Source organism: Tenrec ecaudatus, chromosome 8, assembly GCF_050624435.1.
Source record: "Tenrec ecaudatus isolate mTenEca1 chromosome 8, mTenEca1.hap1, whole genome shotgun sequence".
Classification (NCBI taxonomy): domain Eukaryota; kingdom Metazoa; phylum Chordata; class Mammalia; order Afrosoricida; family Tenrecidae; genus Tenrec; species Tenrec ecaudatus.
Genome location: NC_134537.1, coordinates 99,326,117 through 99,338,675, shown reverse-complemented (window position 1 = coordinate 99,338,675; position 12,559 = coordinate 99,326,117). Strand labels below are relative to the sequence as shown.

Here is a 12,559-nt window from a genome sequence, read left to right as displayed (position 1 = left end):
CCGTTCCAGATGTGATTACATTGCTTGAGCAAATTAATACTTCTCCTGGTACTTGGTATGCAGCTATTGACCTGGCCAATGCATTCTTCTCAATACCAGTCTCAAAGGACCACCAGAAGCAGTTTGCCTTCAGCTGGCAGGGGCAACAATACACTTTCACAACTCTCCCGCAGGTGTACATCAATTCTTCTGCCCTGTGCCATAATTTAGTCCGAAGGGACCTTGACCACCTGTCTATTCCACAAAATGTCACACTAGTCCATTATATTGATGGTATTATGCTGATTGGATTCACTAAGGAGGATGTAGCAAAGATTCTAAATTCATTGGTATAACATCTGCGTAAAAGAGGTTGGGAAATTAACCCAACGAAGATTCAGGTACCCTCTACCTCAATAAATTTTCTAGGAGTCCAGAGGTGTGGGGCATGTCAAGATATTCCTACTAAAGTGAAGAATAAGCTATTGCATTTCCCCCCTAACCTCCCCCCACACACAAACTAACAAGGAAGCACAGTGCCTAGTGGGCCTCTTTGAATTTTGGAGGCAACATATCCCTCACTTGGGTGTTTTACTTCAACCTATTAACCAAGTCACATGAAAAACCTCCAATTTTGAGTGGGACCCAGAACAAGGAAAGGCTCTTCAATAGAGGCTCAGGCTGCTGTGCAAGCTGCTTTGCCACTGGGACCATATGATTCAGCTTACCCGATGGTGCTAGTGGTGTCAGTTGTAGATAAAGATGCAGTGTGGAGTCTTTGGCGACCCTTATTTGTGAATCACAGCGTAGACTATTCAGATTTTGGAGTGAAACCCTGCCATCCTCTGCAGACAACTGCTCCCCCTTTGGAAAACTGCTGTTGGCCTGTTACTGGGCCTTGGTGGAGACTTAATGCCTCACCATGGACCACCAAGTCACCATGAGGCCTGAGCTACCCATCAAGAACTGGGTATTGTCTGACCCACAGAGTCATAAAGTTGGGCATGCGCAGCAACACTCCATTGTTAAATGGAAGTGGTATATATGAGATCGAGCAAAACAGGACCTGAAGGAACAAGTGAGCTGCATGAAGAAGTGGTCCAAATGCCCACAGTCTCCACTCCTGTCACATTACCCTCTTTCTCCCCGTCTGCACCTGTGGCCTCCTGGGGAGTTCCTTAACATACTTTAACTGAAGAATTAAAAAGTTATGCTTGGTTTATGGATGGCTTTGTATGATATTCAGGTGCCACTCATAAGTGGACAGCAGCAGCACTACAGCCCCTTTCTGGGATCTCCCTAAAGGACAGTGGTGAAGGGAAATCTTCCCAATGGGCAGAACTTCGGGCAGTGCCCCTGGCTGTTCAGTTTGCCTGCAAGGCAAAATGGCCACATGTGAGGCTGTATATTGATTAATGGGCTGTGGCTAATGGCTTGGCTGGATGGTCAGGGAACTGGAAGGACCATTATTAGAAGATTGGTGACAAGGAGATGTGGGGAGAGATATGTGGATGGATCTCTCTGAATGGGCCAAGAAAGTAAAGGTAATCATATCTCATGTGAACATTCGCCAAAGGATTACCTCTGAAGAGGAGGACTTTAACAATCAAGTGGATAAGATGGCACGCATTGTGGAGACTGGTCCTCCTCTTTCCTCTGCCACCCCTGTTATCGCCCAATGGGCACATGAACAAAGTGGACATGGCGGCAGGGATGGAGGTTATGCGTGGGCACAGCAACATGGACTTACACTCACCAAGGCTGACTTGTCCACTGCCTCTGCTGAGTGTCCCATTTGCCAGCAACAGAAACCAACATTAAGTCCAAGATATGGGACAATTCCTTGGGGAGATCAATGGGCAAATTGGTGGCAGTTTGATTACATAGGACCACTTCCATCATGGAGGGGGCAGCGTTTTGTTCTTAGTGAAATAGAAACCTACTCTGGATATGGATTTGCCTTCACTGCACACAATGCTTCTTCCAAAACTAAAATTTGTGGACTTACTGAATGCCTCATCCACTGGCATGGCATCCCACATAACATTGCTTCAGATAAAGGAACTCACTTCACAGCAAATGCAGTATAGCAATGGACCCATTCCCATGGAATCCACTGGTCGTATCATGTTCCTTATCATCCTGAAGCTGCTGGCTTGATAGAACGATGGAATGGGCTCCTAAAGACACAATTACGGTGTCAACTAGGTGGCTACAACTTGCAGGGCTGGGGCAATGTTCTCCAGGAGGCTGTATATGCTCTAAACCAGTGGCCAATATATGGTGCTGTGTCTCCAATAGCCATGATTCATGGGTCCAGAAACCAAGGGGTGGAAGCTAGAGTGGCACCACTCACTATTACTCCTAGTGATCCCCTTGCAGCATTTTGCTTCCTGTCCCAGCAACCCTGTGTTCCTCAGCCCTGGAGGTCCTGGTCCGGAAGGAAGGAACTTTCCCACCTGGAAACACAGCACCGATTCCACTGAACTGGCAGCTGAGAATGCCCCCTGGCCACTTTGGGCTTCTTGTGCCTTTGGATCAACAGGTCAGGAAGGGTGTCACTGTACTAAGTGGTGTGACTGATCCTGATTAGCAAGGAGAACTTGGACTGGTGCTACATAATGGAGGTTAAGAAGAATATGTCTGGAATCCAGGAGATCCCATAGGCCGACTCTTAGTGCTACCATGCCTTGTTATTGAAGTAAATGGTAAGTTACAGCAACCCAATCTTGATAAGACTTATAATGACTCAGATACCTCAGGAATGAAGGTCTGGGTCACCCTACCAGGCAAAAAACTGCAGCCAGCTGAGGTGCTTGCTGAGGGAAAAGGTAATACAGAATGGATAGTAGGAGAAGGGAGTTCTACCTATCAGTTAAGAACATGTGATCAATTGCAAAAGCGAGGTTTGTGATTGTCAGTGTATTTTCTTTATAGATGCTTATAGAATATCTTCCCTTTGTTCATGTATGTTATATCAGATACAATTGGAATCAGTGTATTTTCATTTATATGCTTGATAGATGTTTAATGTTAAGTATAAGTTTGATTTCATTAATGTCTGAAAGAATTGTGTATAGGTACCAAGTTGGCAAGGGATGAATTGAGATAGTTAATGTTTATTGTGCAATATGACCAATGAACACATGTAGGATTGATTGAAGGATGGAGAGATAAAGGGCTTGTTGAGCCTTGCCTTTCTTGTCTCTCTCTTGCTCTTTGATCATCGGATCAATGTGCACTGCCTTGCTTGTTCTGTGCCTCAATTTGCAAGCTACACTACCTGTGGGACACCTTACCTGTGGACTGTGTTACTGTAAGTTGAGGTTCCTTCAAGACCTGCTTTGCCACCCTATTCTTGATCAGGGGACTGTTGGACTCTGTCATCTGGCTGACTGTTGGTGACCTGTGTTGTTGTTTCCTGCCTGTGGCCGGAAACAGTGAATTGCTCTACAGAGGACTACCAGGCAGCCCTCAAAACTTGAAGGACTGCCAGTGTCTCACAGCTGTCTCACGGGAGTGAGTGCACTGAGCCATTGGTACTGCTTTATAGATTAATTAACTATTTATTCCTTATGTTATCTATCTCTATATAAAATTGTTAGCATTTTGGTTCTGTTTCTCTAAAGAACCCCATCTCGGATAACACCTCTGGCTGCTTCATGCTGTTACAGGACATGAAGTGGGCTTTGGGGTCCATACCCTTCCTACTCTATTGGGAGTGGTTTTCCACTTGGGGGCCCATGGTGGATGAGGTTGGGGTGATCCAGGTGCTGATGATCCAGGAGTTTGCAACCTTTGCTTAGGTCATTAATAACCTGATGACTTCTGGAACAAATAAAAAACAGGTGTACAGTTAAGGGAAGGCTTCGTCAAATGCTATGAGATAGCAGTGCTCATGTAAGTGTGGGTTAGTGTGGGTTAGTGCCCCACTGGAAGATCTGGAAGGAACTCTGAGGGACATTAACATGGGACTGACTGGCATCAGTACAAGTTTACTTTAGCCCAGGAATTATGTGAAAGTGTTTACTAGATTAAAGATTTGTGGGTCTGAGGTAGAGTTTGTCTGGGAAGCACTTATCTGTCTTAGTGTGTCTGCGAAACACTATCTTAAGGCTGCCCAATGGTTATTTGTCTTACTCCATTTGATCGGTGTCTCTGGGGTCTGGTTGCTATGGCTCCCATGAAAGGTCATCTGTATTAAACTTCATAAGGGTTTCAGCAGGTAGGTTACCATGGAGCAATGCTGAGATGTAACAGAGCTATTGGCAGTGCATCTTCCGGTCTATCTGAGTTTCTTGTGTAGCTTTAAGTGTTGCTTACTTCTCTCTACTTGCCTCTAGGATTGCAGCCTCCAGGCACAGTGGAGATGATGCTATTCCTAAGTGTTGAGAGACTGCCTGAGTGCTTTTGGAGATTAAAATGGGCCCTTTATCACTTTGTAGTGATTTGGGAAGGTCAAATGTAGGAACTATTTCCTGAAGTAACCTTTTAGATCCTTGTTGTGAGCCTTCTCAATGCAGGTGGGATATGCTTCAATCCATCCAGTAAAGGTGTCTATGAACACCAAAGGATAGTTGAACCCTTGGATGGCTGGGTGAGGTGCTAAAAGGTCTCATATACCATTCTGGACTGTCTGAATAGATGCCTAGTTCACTCAGTCTGCTTGACCCAGATTAGGGGGAAAGGAAGAACAGATTCCCCAGCTGCCAAATTCCCCATTTCTAAGGGCCAAACTTTGATGTGTCCACCTCCCCACCACGCCACAACAGCTGTTGGTTCTATAGGTTCAGAGACCACAGGTGATGTAGCTGGGCTGGGGGTTGAGAGACCTTCAGCCTTAGGGCCCCTTAAAGGTACACTTGGAACAAAAGTCTTTACTACTTCTCAAGAGGAAAAATGCCTGAACAAGGGGGGGGACCTCCCCCTTCTTTCCAATCCTTTACACAGGTGAGGTTCTGGCTCTATTAGAGGGAAGGAAAGTGTGCTCTGCATGGGCAGGATTACCATCACCCTAGAATAGCAGTTCTCAACCTGTGGGTCATGATCCCTTTGGGGGTTGAACGACCCTTTCACAGGGGTTGCTTAAGACCACGAGAAAACACTTATTTCTAATAGTCTTAGGAACAGAGACACTGCTCCTCTATCTGTCTCCAGGTGGGTCTGCCCACATACCTTATGCCCACATACGCATACCAGATGTGATACCATCATCATGCCAACCCCATCACATACACCTCGTACAAATACATGTGTACGTGACAGGGTGGCGTCATAATGTACTTATGAGGACCATTCATGTGTAAAGAGCAGCTACTGTGGAGAAGGCAGCTGCTGTGCTGAAAGAAGCTACTCTGTTAAAAGCAGCTACTGTGATGAAAGCAGCAGTATTGGAGGTAAAACGACACTTCTGATCTGGTGAGAAAGAGGCTATCTCAACCTTTTCACTGATGTTGGCTTTTTACGAATACTGTCGCAAAATGTAGCAATGTAGTTTACTGTTGTTATATTAAGACTGTTACACATACTACATCACGCTTCAAGACAAATTTTCATTAATTTGTAAGTAGAAATAAATATTCCACAATATATAATTATGTATTGTTTTTGTGATGAATCACTATGCTTTCATTATGTTCAATTTGTAACAATGAAAATATATCCTGCATATCAGATATTTACGATTCATAACAGTAGCAAAATTACAGTTATGAAGTAGGAATGGAGATAATTTTATGGTTGGGGGTGCCACAATATGAGGAACTGTATTAAAGGGTCGTGGCATTAGGAAGGTTGAGAACCACTGACCTAGAATGTATTGGGGCCAGACAGAGCATCTTCAAGTCAGATCTGGAACAAGAGACAGGATGCAGTACACAAAGACATTCTTCTGGGAAAGGATTCTTGCTTGCCCATCTAAAAAACAAAAATAGCAGGAAGGTTAGGTTGCTGGTACCCTGGGGTCTTAACTTGAAGTTCCATCTGCCTCCCTTAGACTCAAGTCTAGGTCAAAGAGGCCATTCGATCAGGTTCATACTCAACACTAATCATCATTTTTGTACCTCTGCCATTTCCACTCATCTGCTGTATTTGGTCACCAATAATAAGAATAAGAATAACACTAGGCTATTTACTTGCTGAGCCCTTTTAATGTCTTGTCCTGCCCAAATCCACCCATCCTGACAAACCTTCTGTTTGAAATTCAGGTACTTGTGACTTTCTTTTTCCTTTTTCTGCAGGTCCTTCACTTAATTGCAAATCTCTCTTCTTTTCACAGCCCTGGAAGGATCTCCATGTCTTTGTAAATGTAAACTTTCTGACTTTGGATAGGTTCAGGTTTTGAACCTGAGTCTCTAGCATTGTAAACTAAAATAAAACAAACAACAAACTAAATAAATAAACGTGCTGCCATCCAGGCAATTGTGATTCATAGTGAACCTATAGGACAGGATAGAACTACCGCTGGGTGTGTCCAAAGCTACAGTCCTTCCGGGAGCGGAAAGAGCCATCTTTCTCCTGTAGAGCAGCCGGTTTCCTAGGACGCCCAGTGTGATTAGCTCCCCTACCCTCTCTACAGCAGGGCACCTATATTCAAACCTACAGTTTATTGGGGAGGAGGGGACATAAATCCTAGTGTTATTTGTAATCCTATTCAATCAGCTTGCTCCCCATTTCCATCCTGAGTTCCCTATTTCCAGTTGTTCAGTTTTGCTACCCCTCCTTGCCTTTACATTTTTACTTTTGAGAAAAGGTTGCCTTTTCAGACTCATATAGTTGCTTACTCTAAGGATATGGATATCCTCATGGATATGATAATTTATTTTATAAATTAGTCTGTTATTTGACTGAAAGGTGACCTCCCTGGTTGGTATCGGTTTCAAGTTAGAAGGATGTCTTCGATTATGTTCTCAATAGTTTCTCCAGGTTCTATAGAACCAATAGATGTTCTCTTGTTTTTTTCTTAATTTGAACGATACTTGGCATTTTCTCCCATTGTAACCTGCGTAGAGTAGAAGGTAGTGGTGCCAGACATGGTCGAATTCTTCTTGTTTCTGGCAAGAGAAAGTTATGATGCATGTGGTGCATTGGCCCCTTGGCCTAACTGCTTCCTTGAGTCTCTGGTGTGCTGCAGATATGAAGAAACCAATTATTGCATCTTACAAACTTCTAAGACTACAGATGCTACTAACAAAACTGTAATCTAAAACCCAGTTTTATCAACTATGTTATGCTACTTGGTCTTGATATCCTTAAGATGATGGTCCTTAGTCTTCAAGTCTAATAGCTGAAGCCTTGAGGTATTTGCTATATCTAAAAACTGTGCCCCCTTTATTTTCTCATATATATGAAAATACATATGTCGCATACAAAATATAGACATATATACAGATATACCTATATAGAAGTAGCTCTGATGACAAGGTCAGGTAAGCATTGCACTGCTAACAGCAAGATTAGTGGTTCAAACTCATCAGCAGTTCTGTGTGAGAAAGATGAGGCTCTCTCATCCTGTAAAGGTTTACAGCCACAGAAACAGTAGGGCCACTGTGAGCCAGTATCAATCTGATAGCAATGGGATTATTTAATATATATCTATATATATTATATTAGTACAGAGGGTGTAGTCCCAGATCTATTTAGCATAAAATGCACCAGTATTGGGGCCTTAAGTGGAAAGCAAATGTTTTGAGAATGATGAGGGCAATGTATGTATGGATGTGCTGTACACAGTTGATGAATGTATGGATTGTGATAAGAGTTGTATGAGCCCATAATAAAATGATTTTTTAAAATGTACTAGTATCCATTTACAAATTATTGTTTGTTATTACTGTTGCTACAGGGTTGTATATAGTATAGTATTTGCCATCGCTGTCTTACAGTCTTACTTCTGAGCATTTTATGACTTCCTATATTGTGATTTACCTTTTCCTTTCACCAGAATATCCTCACTTCTACAAGCTAATGGCTTTCTCCTTCTGCCATTCCTGGTAACCATAAAAGAATATTTCTTTTGTGTATATTCTTGAACTTGTATAATAATATTTTACCTTTTGGTTCCATAGTAGCATGTTAGTCTTTTCCAAATTATGTGTTATGTAGTGAAAATAACATTTCTTTTACAAACTTATGTCTGAGATTTTGACTTCTATAAATCTCATACCAAAAATTAGATTTCTCAGACTATGACTGTGGTAGTTACATAATCTGGTGTCAATTAGAGAAGGGGTGACGTCTAGCCTGTCAATCAGGTCACAGCTTGATGACCTCATTTGGAGGCACCACAGAGATCAACAACTCACTGGAGGTCAGATGCACTCACATTTTCTGCTTCATCTTCCTTGTGACAAGACGCATGGAACTACACTAGAGCCCTGGAGCTGGAGGAGCCATGTGAAGACCCACACCAGCGCTGACCTGCTTCTACCACCACTGGATCCACAAGGCTTTCTACCCACTGGCCTGTGATCACCCTGCATTCAGTGTCCTTGCATGTGTTTTGTGAGTCTGAAGAGGAATTTGTAGATTGGTATTGGACATGTGCGCTAATATCAGACTTATGGGCTTGATCTGGACTGGGCTGAGATGTGTTCTTAATATACAATTAATCTTGTATCTAAAGCAATTTATTACACACATATGAGTCCTCTGGATTTATTTCTCTAGTCTACCCGGCATAACACAACGACTTTAGTAAAATTTTCACAACTTTTAAAGTCTTATGTTTCAGTTTCATTCGATGACATAAACTTATATTTGATTAAGTAACGCTTCACATTTGCTTACAGGATTGTACACACAAAAGCTGCTGTGATCCTAGAACATGTATGTTGAAAAGAAAAAAAGTATGTGGTTCTGGAGAATGCTGCACAAAAACTTGCAAGGTAACAAGCATTTTATAATAGCCCGAGATACTTCTTGATACCCGTTTAAGGCATTGAAAGGATGTCTACACCATTTTTGTGGATTTCATTGTGTCCCTGGAAACATGTGAGTTGTAAATCTTTACTGGTGGATGGAGGCCTAGTAATATAGTGGGTTAGGAGTTAGATCACGGTCCACAAGATTAGGAGTTAGAAGTTACCAGTAGCTCCCCAGAAGAAAGATGAAACTGTCTTCCATAAAGATTTAGAGTCTTGATTATGACCGTTGTATTTAGGTTAAAATGTTACATATTATCATTTGATATTCCTCTGGACTAATTTAAAATTTGTTCTAGATTTTACTATTTTCTGGTTTCATTTATATTGACTTTTTCTCAATTTTATTTGGTCATCACTGTTGGATTTGTTGTTGTTTCTTATTTGTTTTACATTTTTCCTGCACATGGAATCCAGAGCAGGTAGGTCTACAGAGACCGCCCGTGGATTAATACTTACCTAAGGGCATGGCAGGGAGAGTGGGGGTGGAATGAGGAGCGAGCAGCAATGAGGACAAGAAAGAAGAAAATGTTCTAAAACGGACTGTGCTGATGATTGCATACGTCCTCTCAATATGATTGAGTTATTGGATTGTGTGAGATGTGACTTATATACCATGCCAATATAACTCTATTCGGAAGGATTTGTAGGCTCGGCAACCTTTAGGACCAGTTCTTCTCTGTCCTATGGGATTGCTGTGGGTCGGATGGAATAGATGGCCCTGATTTTTGGTTTGTTGTCGTTGGGTAATACTTGTCATAGTATTCTCATTTTGAGAGCAGTCTTTGTCATGTTAGTGAGGCAGTGTAAATGTAGGGAGTGTTTTAAGCCAACCATTTAAAAAATATTAAAAAGCGCAATTTATGCATCAAAGCAAAGAAACATAAATGGAGAAAGACTGATGCCACCTGACAATTCCCAAGGAATTCAAGAGGAAAAGCTGAAAGGCAGAAGGATATTCTCACAGAGCAGAGAAACCCTCACCTCAAGCCAAACCCAAACTCACTGCCTTCAACTGAACTCAGCTGCACCTTCAGGCAGTATCCTGACTTTGTCCTCGTAGCCTGTTGAAGCGTTAAACAAAAGCTCCATTAAAGCCACTCACTAGTGCTATTTTTGTTAGAGCAACACTAAGAAACTAAGACAGCACTATTCAACATTTTCTATTATGTTTTGGATTACATCCAAAGGACCCACTTTCACACTTTGAGCCATTCACTAATCTTATCACTTCTTTACTTTCCTTAGCTATTGGTGTGCCACCAGGTCATTAGTTAAAAATTTAAAAAGCAGAACAAAAAATACTCAATGCCATCTCTTGGAGCCAATAGCAACTGATAATTACCCTATAGGACAGGGCAGAACTACCCCTGCACGTTTTCAAGACTGCTACCATTTTTGGGGAAAAGAAAGCCCTGGTTTCCTCCCGAGGAGCTGCTGGTGGTTTTGAACAGCTGACCTGATGGGTTAGCAGGCCGACGTGTAACCATTATACTATCAGGGCTCCAGATTGTTAGATAGACCCCTCCAAATGTTCTGTGGGAGAACTATAAGGCTTTCTGCTCCAGGAAATATTTACAACGTTAGGCAGCCAAATGAACAGTTCTTCCTTGTCCTGTGGGGTCACTATAAATTACAGCAGACTCAGTGGCAATGAGTGGTGTTTTGATCGTCATGTACTAATTTCAGATGCTCTTTTTCTCTCCCAATTTGACTTCCTATTTTAAAATCTTTCAGTGTTACCTCTAGGATTCTTTAATAATAGACGTATGCTTGAAATTATCTTCATAAGTACTTTTCCTCTTAACACTAACCTCACTCAGGGTTAGAAAGTTCAATTATTATTTTGTTGTTGTTGTTAAATTCCCTTAATATTTTTTCTGACATAGAATAAATAATTGTTTCTTTGCAGTGTAATCAGTTACTATTTTTATCCCTCTCTATTGATAACATTAAAAGAATTCCTAAAGCATTTAAACAAACCCAGGAGTAGAATCCAGATGAAAAAGAAAACTGTCTTGAACAAAGTAATTGGTAAAAAGAGGAAGGATGAGTTTACTCTTTAGTTATTATAGCGTCTGCAAGCAATATGAAACCATCATTCTCAAAATTTTTCAATGTGTGGCCTCTACAATTTACAGCATGTCATAAAAAATCAAAGGAAATAAAAAAATAAATTAAATGAGAAGTGATTACAGATAATCTAAACAATTTTACTAAAACCAGAACTTCTGTACCTAATACTAGCCATCGTTAAGTTGGGTGATAAGTTTTAGGAGACATATATGTTAAGTATTAAGGTTGCAGATGGACATTGGGCCTCAACTCAAATACTCTCTCAACACAAGAACACTTTGTTCTAATAATCGGTACTCACCTTCACTAAACGATCGCTGAAGACAAAATGGGTGCATAAGAGTATGTGGTGAAGAAAGCTGATGGTGCCTGGTTATCAAAAGATATAGCGTCTGGGGTCTTAAAGTCTTGAAGATAAACAATTGACCATCTAGCTGGGAAGCAACAAAGTCCACATGGAAGAAGTACACCAGCCAGTGTGATCATGAAGTGTCCATGGGATCAGGTACCCGGCACCTATGACCCAGAACAAAAAATCATAGCCAATGGTAATGAGAGGGAGCATAGTATGGAGACCCAAAGCCCATCTGTAGACAATTGGACACCCCCTTACACAAGGGTCACAAGGAAAAGACAGGCCAGTCAGAGTGCAGTATAGCACCAATGAAACATACAACTTTCCTCTAGTTCTTTAATGCCCCCCCCCACTATCATGACCTCAATTCTACCTTACATGTCTGTCTAGACCAGAACATGTACACTACTACAGATAAGAACCCACAGCACAGGGAACCCAGGACAGATAAACCCCTCAGGACCAATAATGAGAATCGAGATACCAGGAGGATAAGCGGAAGGTTGGGGGAGAAAGGGAAACTCGATCACAAGGATCGACAAATAACCGCCTCCCAGGGGGATGAACAACAGAAAAGTGGGTGAAGGGAGACAGAGGATGATGGAAGATATAAAAATAATAATCTATAGTTTATCAAGTGTTCATGAGGGCAAAATGGAAAGCTACATTTTTTAACCAAAAGAATTCCCAGAAAACAAACTCTGAGTTACAGGATTAGGCAACATAACAAAAGCCCTGAAGAATATAATGAAAGAAAAAGAAAATTTAATCAGTGAGGGAGGGAGGAAAATGAGGAGCTGTACCAGGGGCTCAAGTGGAAAGAAAATGCTGTGAAAATGTTGATGGCAACAAATGTACAAATGTGCTTGACACAATGGATGAATGTATGGATTGTGATAAGATCTGTAAGAGCCCCCAATAAAAGTATTTAATTAAAAAAATGAGACAAATATATAATCAGAGACATTACCCATAAAATACCAGAGATAAAAGGTTAAAGAAATTAAATTGCAAAAGAGAACAAAGAAAGAAAACCATCTTCATGTTAAGGAAAAGGATTCATAGTTGACACATTCTACTGCCTAATATATATTTTCAATAAAAATTGTGCCCTGTAAAAAAATATAAAAGTATAAGGAGACAAAGATACATGCAAGGACTAAACCAAAGGCATTAATACAGAAAAATAATCATAGAAAACAAGTTGTATATTGTCATAATCAGTAAC

At 41.3% G+C, this 12,559-nt stretch overlaps 1 protein-coding gene across 1 annotated transcript in view; it reads left to right on the top strand.

Moving 5' to 3' along the window:
- LOC142455488 (disintegrin and metalloproteinase domain-containing protein 5-like) overlaps window positions 1-12,559 on the top strand; it is a 50,260-nt gene that overhangs the window by 13,906 nt on the left and 23,795 nt on the right. The window contains exon 4 of the mRNA XM_075557221.1: window positions 8,769-8,864. Coding sequence (XP_075413336.1) covers window positions 8,769-8,864 — 96 coding nt within the window. The remainder of the gene's footprint in view (window positions 1-8,768; window positions 8,865-12,559) is intronic.